The sequence below is a fragment of the Xyrauchen texanus genome, chromosome 34 (assembly GCF_025860055.1).
Source record: "Xyrauchen texanus isolate HMW12.3.18 chromosome 34, RBS_HiC_50CHRs, whole genome shotgun sequence".
Classification (NCBI taxonomy): Eukaryota; Metazoa; Chordata; class Actinopteri; order Cypriniformes; family Catostomidae; genus Xyrauchen; species Xyrauchen texanus.
The window spans coordinates 24,524,484-24,539,471 of record NC_068309.1 but is presented as its reverse complement, the minus strand read 5'-3'; the positions used below and the strand labels follow the sequence as shown (position 1 = coordinate 24,539,471).

General features: G+C 41.3%; 1 protein-coding gene across 1 annotated transcript; it reads left to right on the top strand.

Annotated features, from left to right (window-relative positions):
• Positions 1-6,518: 6,518 nt before the first annotated feature.
• On the top strand, positions 6,519-13,742 carry LOC127628076 (post-GPI attachment to proteins factor 2-like). The gene is made up of 5 exons (XM_052104754.1): positions 6,519-7,059; positions 7,811-8,060; positions 9,617-9,723; positions 11,031-11,139; positions 12,748-13,742. The coding sequence occupies exons 1-5, from the start codon at positions 6,892-6,894 to the stop codon at positions 12,876-12,878; spliced, it is 765 nt and encodes a 254-aa protein (XP_051960714.1). The 5' UTR covers positions 6,519-6,891; the 3' UTR covers positions 12,879-13,742.
• Positions 13,743-14,988: the final 1,246 nt, after the last annotated feature.

The window sequence follows — 14,988 nt, the reverse complement described above, 5'->3', positions numbered from 1 at the left end:
CTGGCGCACATGCGCGAGGAGTTTGCTGGTTGTAAGCATTTTGAACGGTCTTTTTGCAAGCGCTTTGTTCAAAACCCTGAGATCTAATATTGGTCTGAGGCCGCCGTCTTTCTTGGGGACAAGAAAATAACGGCTGTAAAACCCCGACTCGCTCAGGGAGGCGGCACTCTCTCTATGGCCCTTTTGCACAGAAGGTTTGCCATTTCTGAACGAAGCATGCACGCTGCTTCCGTGTTCAAAGTAGTTTCGAGCCGCGCTCTGAAGCAAGGAGGACGGCGATCGAACTGTAGCAAATAGCCCTGTTTTATTGTGCTTAACACCCATTCGGATATCCCTGGAATATCTTCCCACGCTTTGAAGCGTAATGTTAGAGGGTGAATGGCCAAATCGCTCTGATTGCCGCACACAGCGCGCTGAACAGAATGTGTGAGCGCACTTACTGTGCTTATGCTGGACTGCTCGCAGACAGCATGGACAGGCTGTTCTGTGAGTGACTTCCCGATTGAGGTGAATGGGGAAAGAGTCACGTCTGTTAAGTGATGCGCAAGCATAGCCACGGGCACGGGACTTACATACAGAGAAGTGTTTGCTGGCCGTGTGACAGAGCGGGCAGAGAATGGGCGCGCGCACGTATTCGTGAGCGCATTTATTGACTCTAACACTCGAGTGGTTCGTAACCGCTTTTGAGTGTGCTCTGATGGGGACACGGAACGTGTAATGCTTTTGTGTAGAGGTGAACACTAGATGGTGGGCACATTTTCTACACATAAGGCTGGTCGTGTGACAGAGCGGCCAGAGAATGGGCGCGCGCACGGATTCGTGGGTGCGTTTATTAACCCTAACACTCGAGCGGGTCGTAACCGCTTTATGTGAGTGTGCTCTGATAGGGACACGGGACGTGTAATGCTTGTGTGTAGGGGTGAACACTGAATTGTGGGCACATTTTCTACACATAAGGCTTTATTTTGGGTCGCCGTGGAAACGGCGTTTGAGTGCAGGCAAGCGGGTAATATCACCGGCTTGTTGGCTGCTGAATCCACCACTGCAGTAGCCTGAGAGAAGGGGACTGACAGGGGCGTACGGGACTTACATACAGCTGGCCGTGTGACAGAGCGGGCAGAGGAGGAAGCGCGCGCGGGCTCGCGTGGCGCGTTTATTAACTCTAACACTCGGCGGGTCGTAACCGCTTATGTGAGTGTGCTGATAGGGACACGGGATGTGTAATGCTTGTGTGTAGGGGTGAGCACTGGATTGTGGGCACATTTTCTACACATAAGGCATGTTTACTCTTTACAAGATTTCTTTGGGTCGCCGTGAAAACGGCGTTTGAGTGCAGGCAAACGGGTAGTATCACCGGCTTGTTGGCTGCTGAATCCACCACTGCAGTAGCCTGAGAGAAGGGGACTGACAGGGGGCGAAGCTTTGAGGGTGGTCCAGCCGTGGCGGGACTGAGCCGTCGTTTTCTCAACAACGCTAGGAGGACTTGGGTTGCTCAGATTTCAGTACAATCTTAGGCCGAGGCCCGCAGGGGGGCGGCGGTCTGCGGCGGCTGTCTGAGCGTGATCGAGGGCGGCCGCCCTGTCGACGCTGAGAAGTCTGGCTTGTTGAGCTGGGCGCTGTGAAGAGGTTCGTGCAGGAGGCTGGTCACGTGGGCGGCCTGCAGAGGAGCTAGCGCGACGAGGCAGAAAGAGATTCATGGCTTGAGCTTTGAGAAACGGTCAACAATGCCACTCACCGCGGAACCGAAGAGACCGGACAGAGAGAGCGGCGCGTAGTGCGTTCAGCTTCTCCCAAGTCGGCTAGTCAGATCTGAAACAGCCTCTGTCTGTAAGACGGCCATGGAATGCAGAGCAGATGCGGCTTGGCCGGCGGCGGTATAGGCGCGGCCAACACAGGCGGAAGTAGTTCTGCAGGCCTTAGACAGGAGCACCAGCTTAGACCGCCATCTCGCGGAGGGCGGGCAAAGGTGCGGCGTGGAGTCTGTTGGGAGCCTGCTCAGGGGGCGGTGACCACTCGAGCCCGAGGCGGTCGATGGCCTGTGTGAGGAGGCGCGTTAGTTCCCCTTCGACTCCGGCGCGGGTCCTGCTGGATTCCTGGGCCGAGGAGGAGGCGTGTGAGCCTGACCACTCCTTGCTGTCCGAAGCCATGATGGAACAGCCCTTGTCCTCCGCTTCTTCGTCCGAGATGGCAGCAGAGCAGCCGCTCGGCGGCAACTGCGCGTCCCGGGTGGGCGGGGAGGGTGAAGGCGATGCTCGAGGGAGGGGCTCCGGCGAGGCAATCGCTTCTACCACTGGTTCCGGCAGCCTTTGAGAGCGGCGCTTTTTACTGCGCGGCTGAATGGAAGGCGACGCGGCGGCTTCGGTCCTGAGCGCTTCGAGTCGAGCCCGCAGGGTCGACATCGGAAGCTCCTCGCAGAGATCGCATCCGCCTTCAGCGAGGGTGAGCTCTGCATGCCCCAGTCCCAGGCAGAGAGCGCAGATGACGTGGCGGTCTCCGGTGCTGAGAAGGGCGCGGCATGAGGCGCAAGTGGAGCGAGGCATCTTTAAAAAGACGCTCGTACTCTTTTGTGAAGTTCATAAGAACTAGCTTGCTTTAAAAAGGATACGTCGCCGGATGGCGTAGCTCGCAGGATGGCTGAAGGTGGCGAAGACGGCCGGCTTCTTCGAGCGCTGTCCACGCTTGCTTGATGCCCCTCGAACGGCGACGCGGCTTCCAGTTCAGAGATGCGAAGAGCTTCGCTGAAGAGATGAAAATCAGGGTTCCAGCCTACGAACTACGCTTATATGCACTCTAGTCACGGCCATTTTGGCGGGCTTTGTTGCAGTGAGCGCGCGGACGCCTCTCATTGGATGCGAGTTCGCCCATGCTCGTCTATAGGCTGCAGCAGTTGCCGCAGAGCAACCTATGAGCTCGCTAGCTAGCCCGCTCAAGGTCTGCAGCTGCCGCACTGCGTTGACAATGGATACAAAAATTAAGGATAATTTTTTGGCTTCAATATCTCAGAAAAGATGAATCTTTCCCGTAGCGTAAGCTAGTTTACGCAATACGAGAGAACCTCTCGTAAGAGAACTACAGTGCCACTTTGATATGCATATGTACTTGCATAAGGGATTCTCCTATTTCACCATTGTTGCACAGAAAATCAATGTGATAGTATTTATTTGTATGAACATAGTACTCATTTGTCTTGTAACAAACAAAGAAATGGATATCTTGTGATAGAAAACTTAAATAGATATGAAATAATCATAAACATATTATTTATGGAAGCGCAAAAAACCCTCAAACACTATTATATATCTAGGGTCTTTCTCTTTAAAGCTTAAATTTCTCATTAGTGACACTAGCGCCTCCAAACGGAATTGCAAAAAATAAAATGATATAACAGCTTTCCTAATATGCCCCTTGTTTGCAGTTTTTGAAAAAGATAGTCCCGCCCCCAACTAAAGCCATTGGTCGAGTAATGTTGGGGCTGGCCTAAGCTGGTTTTCAAAACAAAAAGAGGAATAATCATTGTGGCACAGAGACACAGTGTTTACAGTTTTCCAAAAAATTCACCTATGAATGTCAGCATATTAAGCTGGGAAAGAAGAAAGTATTTTAACACTGAAAAAGAATGAGCTTTATTGCCAAGTATGCTTCAACATACAAGGAATTGTTCTTGGTGACAGAAGCTTCCAGTGCACAAACAATACACCAATAAATATAAACAATAAAAAATATATATTGTTTTTATATATATATATATATATATATATATATATATATATATATATATATATATATATATATTTGTAAAATACATGGGATTGTAATGCAGAAGAGGTAGGATATGTTAAATAATACAATAGACTATGCTGTGCATTGCACATAATTATAGTATAGTTTGAACTGTTCATGAGATGGATAGCCTGAGGGAAAAAAAACTCTTCTTGTGCCTGATGGTTCTGGTGCTCAATGACTGCTGAGTAGATTAGCAGAGCCTGTGGCAGGAGAGCTGGGATGATGATGTTGAAAGCCGAACTGAAGTCCACAAAAAGGATCCTTGCATGTGTCCCTGGTCTGTCCAGATGTTGCATGATATGATGCAATCTCATGTTGACTGCATCATCCACAAACCTTTTTGCTCTATAAGCAAATTGAAGGGGATCTAGAAAGGGTCCAGTGATGTAGCAGGAACTTCACACTGCTCCAGTGATCCATTGAAGATCTGTGTGAAGATGGGGGCCAGCTGCTGAGCACAGAATTTTAGACGCGTGCGTGAAACACCAATTGGGCCCTGTTCTTTCCTTGTCTTTTGTTTCCAGAATACCCAGCACACCTCCTCTTCACAGATCTTAAATGAAGGTTGGAGGGGGGGGTGTAGGAGGTGTTTGTGTGAAGTGAATGTCAGGGTGTGTGTGGTGTGAGACTGGGGGATTTAAACCTACAGTAAAACACAGTCAAGTCATCAGCCAATTGTTGGATCCCTACAGTGTTGGGGGATGGTGTATGCCTTTCAGGCCTCTCCACACTGATGCAAGCTTGTTAGCTGGAAACTTGTTTTTCAGCTTCTCAGAGGAGCTTCTTTTAGCCACTTTAATTTTCTGAAGATGGTGTCGCAGATGGCCACCTCGGCGTGGAGCTCTCAAATTCTTTCATTCAGTTTTACCAGGGATGAACTGCTGAACATTTGGCAGCATACCAGACAATCTTTTCCTGGTTTTTTACTATTTGGACATTTGCTGGACATTTTAGTTAGAGGTGCAGCTGTGTTGTTTAAGCGCACTATTAGACGCAGGTGAGTGAAGCAAGCCAGAGCGCTGGTCAAGTTCCGACAGCACAGTTTTCAAACAGCGCTGCTGAGTATTCGTCTAGCGAATCTCCGCTCTCTCCCTAACAAAACAGACAAACTACATCTCCCCTCACCTGTACAAATAAGAACTTTTCAAACTCTGCTGTCTTGTGCTTCACAGAAACCTGGCTGAGTGAAGCCATTCTGGATATTGCATTAAATCTGCCAGGCTTTCAGCTGTTCAGAGTGGATCGCATTATGGAGTTAATGGGGAAAACAAGAGGTGGTGGAACATGCTTTTACATCAATGAAAGTTGGTGTACAGATGTAACAACGTTAGAAGATGTGCTGTCTTAATTTGGAAGCACTCTTTATCAATTGTAAGCTTTTCTTTTTGCTGCTGGAGTTTTCCTCATTCATTCTGGTGAGTGTTAATATTCTTCCACACACATGTGTGAATGCAGCGCTGCAACAGCTGGCTGATCAGATCACAGACACGGAGCAACAACACCAGGACTCACTTATTATTATTCTCTGCTATTTTAACAAAGCCAACCTCACCCGTGAACTGCCTAAATACAAACAGCACATTACATGCCCCACCTGGGACAGAAATAAACTGGACCACTGCTACACAACATTGAAGGATGCATATCGCTCTGTCCCACGTGCAGCTTTGGAACTCTCTGATTATTGTTTGGTTCATCTTCTTCCAACATAGGCTACAGGCAGAAACTTAAATCAGCTAAACCTGTGGTAAAGACATGGACCACTGCAGCGGAGCTGGAAGTACAAGCCTGCTTTGCACTGATTGGAGTGTTTTTGAAGCTGCACACACCAATCTCTATGAGCTCACAGATACTGTGACATCGTATATCAGTTTCTGTGAGGACATGTGCATTCCTACTAGGACTTATTTAATGTTCAACAATGACAAACCATGGTTTACAGGAAAACTCAGACAGCTTCGTCATGCCAAAGAGGATGCTTACAGAAGCGGGAATAAAATCTTGTATAATCAGGCCAAAAACACACTAAGGAAATTAAAGAGGGAAAAATTGACATCCACTTTAAAGGGTTAGTTCACCCAAAAATTACAATTATCCCATAATTTAATCACCCTCAAGCCATCCTAGCTGTAAATAACTTTCTTCTTTCAGCCAAACACAATCTGAGTTATATAAAAAAAAATATCCTGGCTCTTCCAAGCTTTATAATGGGAGTATATGGCACCTTAGATTTTGAAGCCCAAAAAAGCACATCCATCCATCAAAAAAGTAATCCATATTGCTCCAGGGGGTTAATAAAGGACTTCTGAAGAATATATCCATATTTACAACTTCATAAACTATAATCAATGGCTTCCGTTAATGGCCGTTCACAAGAGAGTCGGGTTCTTTATATATGTAATTATGTATGTATAAATGTATTATTATTATTAATAATTTTGCCTTTTTTTTTTTTGCCTTCTATTTAAAAGAGACCAGTTGAGGAATAGTAAAGTGTTGTGGGCATAACTCCAAAAAAAAGTATGAAGTACAGGGGTGGAATGAGTTCCCGGTCACTAAAGACCTGAGGCATTAAAGGGTTAACATCCTTTACTTGTTTGTTGAATATCATTGCTTAAATATGTCATGTCAGTGTTCAGATTATAAAATGAACAGCATAACAAAATCTTTTCACAGTGGTTTACGTTTTAAGGGGCTTTAATTTTGAAGTTCAGAGTCATTGCGGAACCGGAAGCTCGGTCCATGATAATCCACATACTTTCACATCTAGAACAGCAGCAAGATAATCGTTGTTTGAACATTCTCGGGATATATTGAAAATATTAACTATTTTATTATTGTTATTGGTTTAAACACAGCTTCATTTACAGTTCGTCTGGTGTTAAACCCGCATGGCAGAAGGACGATATGAGAGAACCGGAGCAAACTGTCGTTTGCTAAGCTTGTAACTCAAGTCACGCAGTCACTGCCATTCCCGAACTTCAGATCTCTGTAAATATCACACATGCAATGGACGTGGGCACGAAATCATTGCTGTCGAAATGAACCTTTCTCCGTCAATTCAAAAAAGTTGTTAACGCATTTGGAGCTGCAGTTGGTCCAGGTAAGATGCAACAGGTCCCGTACGGATCTGTGGATCGAGATAAGCCTCTCATCCGTGTGCCTTTCACCCGGTTAGCGGTGATCACAGTGTGTCTGCCTCTGCTCGGCCTCATCACCTGCGTCGTGCTGTCACTCCTCAACCACTACAATGCTGCTACTTACACACACTGTGAGGTGAGAAGCCCTGCCTCAGTTACTGCTAGACAGATAGATATTGTCCACACATCGCTGTCAGACTCGGGTGTTTACAATCTTTAATGCAATTTATTGGTTCAGACTTTGCATTGCGTTGAACTACAGTACACAATGCAATTTTACAAACTATAATTTATTAATTGAGAATAATGTATCTTCTTTGGAGCCACTGTCCATTATTGCTCCATTAAACTAATTTAGTCAAACAGCCTGTATTTACATTTAGCCAGAGAAACTATTTAGCACAGACGGATCACTTCTATTAAAAAAACGAATAGGAACGATGGCTCTGGGAACGTCCAACCTTTGTACAATAAGAAGCTCCACCCTACAGGGAAAAGAGCCAATCAGCTTTTAGATACAGAGATCGCTTGTCAATCAACTCGACAACGCGAATGTGCATTAGCAGAATCAGTCTGAAATATTGCGTTTTAAGCGTGACCTGAGCTAAAGAAGCACCATGTATGATACTGCTATTGTCAAATTTTCTGCTGATTTGAAATATGTTCTTTGATCGTAATCTTGATCAACCGTTTTGGATATTTTGGTATTTTCCCATTCAAGTAGATAGGAGTTGTATGCCGCTTGTTAGCGTTCCAGTCCACTCGTCATGGCCGCCGAGTGGACTGGCTTGCCTTAAAGGAACTTTGGTTTAGCACAGTTGTGTATCTATCTACCTGCTTCAGCCAGTCTCAAGAATATATCCCACTAAATAGAAATACATTTACAGGTTTCTAACTACCTCCCGTCCATCAGCGCGTCCATCAGTCTGACTCCAGAGCGCTACATCTGGCGTTTCAGCGTCGGCCTGCACTCGGCCCCGCGATTCATGGTGGCAGCAGCATACCTGAGCTTTTACCGTGGACGCTTTTCCAAGCGGCTGTTGGAGCAGCGTCTGAGTTTCCTCACATTCATCTTTGCTCTCATCGAGAATGTGGGGCTGCTTCTGCTCACCTACGTCTCCTCCACTGAGACCTACAGTAAGTGCATATCTGAAATGAAGCTCCAAGTTCAGTTTGATCAGACAGATGCCGAAATCTCCTGCTCGATTTGCGGAATGTAATGCCTTTTTTGTTACTATTATTAATTCGTAAAATGTGCTACCTTCTAAGTAGATGAAGATGCAAAAGTACTTGTAAACACTAGGCTTTTCACCTGTGTTAATTGCCGGACTCAACAATAAGGATTTATTTTTAATTAAACTTTTTTTTTTTTTTTTTTTTTTTTTTTTTTTTTTGGACCAGTAGTTCAGATTTGTATTCAACCTGCTAATATTTTCACTGGCGCCACCATAAAAGCAATATGTTATTTTTGTCCCCCAACATATTTGTATGTTACAAAAAAGGCAATTCTCACAAAAAAAAAAAAAAAAAAAACAATTTAATTGAGGCCACAAAAGATGTTTTTAAAAATTAAAAAGACAGTTCAACCAAAAATGAAAATTCTCTCATCAATTAATCAACCTCATGTCATCCCAGATGTGAATGACTTTCTTTCTTCTGCTGAACACACGTGAAGATGTCTAGAAGAATATTTCAGCTCTGTTGGTCCTTACAATGCAAGTGAATTGTGACCAGAAATTTTAAGCTCCAAAAAGCACATAAAGGCAGCATAAAATTAATCCATACAACTCCAGTGGTAAAATACATGTCTTCTGAATCGATATGATAGATGAAAATATATATATATATATATATATATATATATATATATATATATATATATATATATATATATTTGAGATGCCAAACGCCTCACCTTGAAAGTAGATGAGAGTAGACGGCTGCAGTCAGATTAAGAGTGAAATAAGAGCTGTCATATCAGACAATTCTCACTTCTTGTGGTTGATCAGACACCTTCGAGTTCAAAGGCAGATATCGCGGGATTCACGTTCATGTACTGTTGCTGATAAAGTAGATATCATTTTAATTCTGTTGCTTTATATTGAAAATAAAAAGATGAAAATGCACTCAATGTACCAGTTATTTAATTTTGCCAATAAGACGTCTTTCCATCCATTTTCATGTTTAATAAAGACACGTATTTTAGATATTTCAGAAATATAATAAAAATCACATGTCCCGTACAAAGATCACACTGTCAGTGTGTTGGGAAAATTCATATATAATTTATAACATAAAACATAATACTATAGATAAAAAAATCTTACATTTTAGAAGAGAACGAAACATCACTTTTTTTGTTTGTTTTGTTTTATTCCTTCAATGCCATATGATCAAGTGGTTTTCATAGTCACCATAATAATACAAGTTACTTTGCCAGACACAATATTTTATATTCGTTTTATTTCTTTTCTTTTAAAACAAGGTACACATGGATGCATCACTGGTCGGAATCAGCCTTATTGTTGAGCCCTGAATCGTATGATCCCCCATGTGTCTGTTTTAACTTTCTTCCAAGTGTGTGTGTGTGTGTGTGTGTGTGTGTGTGTGTGTGTGTGTTGCTTCTATAACAGACATTTAGCATTTAAGCCTGTGAAGTAATGCTGGGTTGTATATATTTGTGTGCTCCACAGGTGTCCATAAGAGTGGTTTCATCATATTTATTGCGAGCTCTCTATTCCACATGCTGTGCACATGCAGGTTGTGGTCATTGATTGAGAGACATTCCCTTAGTGCAGAGGTAATTTGTTTTTCTTATTCTGTGGTTAAATAATTTATCGAAGTTACTATTATGCATATCAATGAACCAGCAGAAGGCAGTATATACCAATCACACAATACTGTTGCATGCATGATGCATTTTACATTTCCATTCATAGTAGGGGACGGCCCAGTGCATTGCAATTACAATAAATGAATCTATTGACACACAATAAATGGGTTTTGACTGCATACATGCTTCTGTGCATAATAACTCTGTGGTCACAGGCAACCCTCAAAGCTTCATTAATGTTGGCCATAACTGTATGACAAATCATATAATAAAACTGGTTATCAGCCTCACACTGAATCTTTGCCTGAATAATTCCACAGAAGCTATGAACATTTCCAGAGAACTGGAACACCCATTCTACGAATCCGCTTGTGTATTAGTTTACTGAATATTTTGGCTAATTTTATTTTGCTTTCAGCTCCGTTTAACCCATTTACCACATTTAAATTCAGCATTTTATTCAGGATTATTCTGGATTCAATACAAGTTAAGCTCAATCGGCAGCATTTGTGGCAAAATGTCATTCTGACAAGCAAAATTCGAGGTTACAGTGAGACATTTGCAATGGAAGTGAATGGGGCCAATCCGTAAACGTTAAAATACTCACTGTTTCAAAAGTATAGCCACAAGACGTAAACAATATGTGTGTTAACATGATTTTAGTGTGATAAAATTACTTACTAACATTTTCTGTGTAAAGTTATAGCCAATTTTACTTTATCACTATGGTGGTGTAACGACTAAAACCATAAAAGAACTGTAAAAACAATGATTTAAACAACTTTACAGGTCAAATAATGAAGTTTTAACAGAAGAATTAATGTAAGTGCTTTTATAAAATTATAAGTTTCACATTTCAGCCTTTTTAAACCCTCCAAAATTTGGCCCCATTAACTTCCATTGTAAGTGCCTCACTGTAACCTCGAATTTTTTTTTATTAAAGAAAATGAGGGGCAGTTACTTGATCTAATACATTTTTAACACTTCAGCAGTATTAACACCATGAGCACAGCTATATAAAAGGTGTTGCTTTTTGAGTAAATGTGTCAGAGACCGCAGTGTCTTTTTATTTCTATTGCTGTGAAAGTGCAGGTTTGTGCGTGTGTCTGAGCTTCAGGGGAAGTGGTTGAAATAGACTGTGCTTTAACAGAACCTCATGCCACCTGCTTGCACCACATCATATTGCAGAAGAGAACTGATGACACTGTGTCTTCTTTCTCCTTTTCTTTCCATTGTTTCTTCACTTCATCTACTCAAATCCTCCTTGACATCAGGATATGATGTCATACCGTCACAAGCGCCGCCTTTTCATCTTCAACGTTTTCTTCTGTCTTTTGGCTCTCTACTTCTACAGACGCCACAACTCGTACTGTGAACCAGGAAGTGAGTTCAACATCTTGGCCATTCTTTGTCTTTCACTCCACCCATGTTCCACTCAGCAGTTGTTCCCTTTTGGTGTTTCTACCCGTATGAATTTACTACTACTTTAAAACACTTTATAGTCCTCAAAAGAAATAAAAAAAAGTAACTTACCTTCATGTTCCAAACCAGTATGACCCTATTTCTTCTGTCGAACACAAAGGGTGAATTTTTTTAAAGTATATCCTGCCCATTCTTTTCCATATAATGAAAGCGAATGGGAACTTGGGCTGTCAAGCTCCACAATGACGTAGGAAGGGGTCCACATGACTCGAGCATTATATTCCAAGACTTTTGAAGCCATATTATAGTTTGTGTGAGGCGTAGACTGAGTTTAAGTCAATATTAATTTATAACCTTGTGCAACCCTGCGTACACATGTGTGGACATTGTATTTTGGCTTCGCTGACTGATCTCAGTTCAGGAGATTCTGAGCTATCAGTAAAGGGTTAAACTTTTGATGCACGTAATTACGTGACAAAACAACATGGCGCTGACCACAGCAGAGTTTGTCTTTGGGAGAAGCACCAACAAAACTACATCTGGTGAGAAACCTAATTACATTTTTACATTGAAACCTGTTTAAATCAAAAGATTAGAGTCTGTAGTTTCATCTGATATTCCATTGTAAAACTTTGAGTGAATTATCGCAAAACTCCACGGCGCTAAACACAATGTACACTAATTTGTAGAATAGCACTAGGTTTTCATTAGAAATCCTACATGTTCTGTGGATTTTCATGAAAATAAGTTGCACTTCGAACTGTTCTGAGACCAGTGCAGGCAGACAGAGCACACTGGAGGATAAGTACTTCACTAAATAGAGAGCAAGGAAGCATCCTATATCTTTCCCATCCCACATGAATAACCAACACTCCTGGAAACATAATACAAAAATCTGACTTTCTATAGCTTGGTGTTATTAAAAATTCACAACTTAGTCCCATTGTCTACATATGTGGACATAACTTTTTAGGGAAACTATTTGCTCTAGAATGTTTTTTTTTGTTTTTTTTTGCATGTTTATTAGATGTTACAAATCAAAAAGGGAAATGCACACAGCAGTCATGCTCTGGTGTCAGGAGGATAATCTTACCCTTCGTTGGGCTGTTGTTCACAGTGACCAAATCGGTCAGATTCTTGAACTAATCATTCAGACCGGTTTTGTAAGCTAAATTGACTGTTTCATTGCAAATATACTAACTATATATATATATATATATATATATATATATATATATATATATATAAATTACTAAATAAACTGACCCTTCAGGAATCGTAAAATGCTACTTCTCGCATGAACATGCCAAAGAGTGTCAGCATAGAGGATGTCAAAGAATTTAATTGAACAATGACTTCAGTTTCTGTCTGCTCCTCACACAAAGCTATTTTATGTTTTCAGAATACTTGGTATAGAATGCAGGAATTGTATATGGACCACTTTTATGGTGCTTTTTTGCAATTTACTTGGAAAAGAGTGACAAATATTCTTGAAATATTCTCCTGTGTGTTCAACACAAGATTATATAAACCAGTGTTTAACCTTGTTCTGTTGACTCTCTATGGCAGTATATACATTCTTTGCTGTGTGTGAGTATCTCGTGGTGCTCTCCAACATGGCCTTCCACATGACAGCCTACTGGGACTTTGGAGGCAAGGAGGTGATGGTTGCAACACCTCCAGAGGGAAAACGCTTTTGACACATCGTATCCTTGGAACTTGAGACACATGGGCTCTGATGGCGGCTCTCATTTTAGGCCAAGACTGAGGAGTGTGTGTGTGTGTGTGTGTGTGTGTGAGAGTGAGAGAGATTTGACTTAATTATTTCAAAGATTTAATACAGGGGTTTAAAGATCATTTTCAGTGACTGTATTTTGAATTATGAAATGTTTTATTAGTTATAAGTCCTTAAAATTGTCAGTAATTGATTCTCTTTAGTCCTGTGCAATTTATACTGCCGTTACTTCAGCTAATTTACATTTACTCATAGTAAAGTGGCATGTCTGTCTCTTTCTGAGTGGTTTTCAGCAGCAAATGGTTGTTTCATTATAAACTTTGACTTTCCGCTTATAGGATTTAAACAGTTAGACTGCCTGTAAAATGTCATTAAACAGTGGACTTCGGTGTTGAATAAGTTGCTTTGCGGCTCCTGTTTCACAAGTGCCATTGCAATAGTGAAAACTGTTTGTGCATTTGAAACCTACAACATGCAGGAAAACTGGTGTGAAAACCAGAATTTTATTTTTGTGTAAATCATGTGAAAAGTACATTTTCACTGTTTGCACAGCATTTAATGTATATTTAATCTTATTTATATGGTTAATAGTAGTAAAATTAATGGTCATAAACACCCTGAGCCCTTAGTATATACTGTATATGAATATGTAATTTGCCATTACTTGAACACAAGGACTGGAACACTGCAAAGTGATGTGTGACCCTTATTTTCTAGAATCTAAAATATTGTTTAACTATGATGATTATTTTTTCTGTGCCGAAGTTGAGCATAAATAAACATGACTGTATATAATAATGCCCTTTATGATGTACCAAAATCTTGTTTCTAAATGGGTGTCAAATAAATATTTTTTTATTTAAGTGACCATGGATCATTTCTTAAAGGGACAGTTCACTCAAAAATGAAAATGCTGTCATCCTTTCTCAGCCTCATTCTGAACAATCATTCCATCTTTTTCCCATACAAAGAAAGCAAATGGTGACTGAGGCTAACATTCAGCCCAAAATCATCTTTTGTGTTCCACTGAAGAAAGACATATGGTTTGGAACAACATGAGGGTGAGTAAATAATGACAAAATTTACATTTTTGGGTGAACTGCCCCTTTAAGATAGCATGTACATATTTACAAAATTAATATAACGCTAAAACAAAGTTTCTAAGATTTTAATTGGAGTTATGTTGAAATGTTTTCAATCTTTTAAGTCTTTCTTACACTTTTACTTAATTTCAAACCCATGTGTGTCTTAAGATGAAGTTCATGTGTTGTGAAAGTAATGTTGCAGCTAACTATCAGTGCAATCAGGCTTCAGTCAAAACTTCATGCAGACGTAAGCAAACAAACACATGCAAAGACAAGAGTCACTGTTGGCACTGGGGAAACAAACAGAGGTACCAGCAGCTAATTTCACTGTCAAATGAGAGTGGTCATGCTGGGAAAAGCATTGATAATGAACATTACTAGTTGCTGATGACTTTCATGAATGTTTTATCTCAGAATATATAGTCCAACTCACGTTCCATGCAGAGTAGATACACGTAAACAGACGATACCGAAACCTACAGTAGTTACAAAACTGATATTTCAAGTGAGTGGGTGGAAGTGGACAGGATGGCTGGTAAGAGTTTAAATCAAGCTGCATGCAAAATGAGGAGTATGCTGTTTATTTACTCACAGAAATAGAAACGGATAAGGTGGCGTACATGCTGAAGAGCTGTAAAGGAAATCTCTTTTTTAGCAATCATGATGGTCAAAACCTGGACTGACCAACTCTGAACATTTTTACACACAAACGTTAGCATAACCAGAACTTAGTTGGAAAATTCTTATGAATCCATCATTTGCAAAAAAGGCAAGTTTGGCACATTTGTAAACTCATATTTTAACTACAGATGCAATTAAATGCAGATACTTTAAATGTACACCAATCAGCCACAACATTAAAACCACCTGCCTAATGTTGTGTAGGTTCCCCCTCGTGCCGCCAAAATAGCACCAACCCACATCTCAGATTAACATTCTGAGATGATATTCTTCTCACAATTGTGCAGAGCTGTTATCTGAAGTACTGTA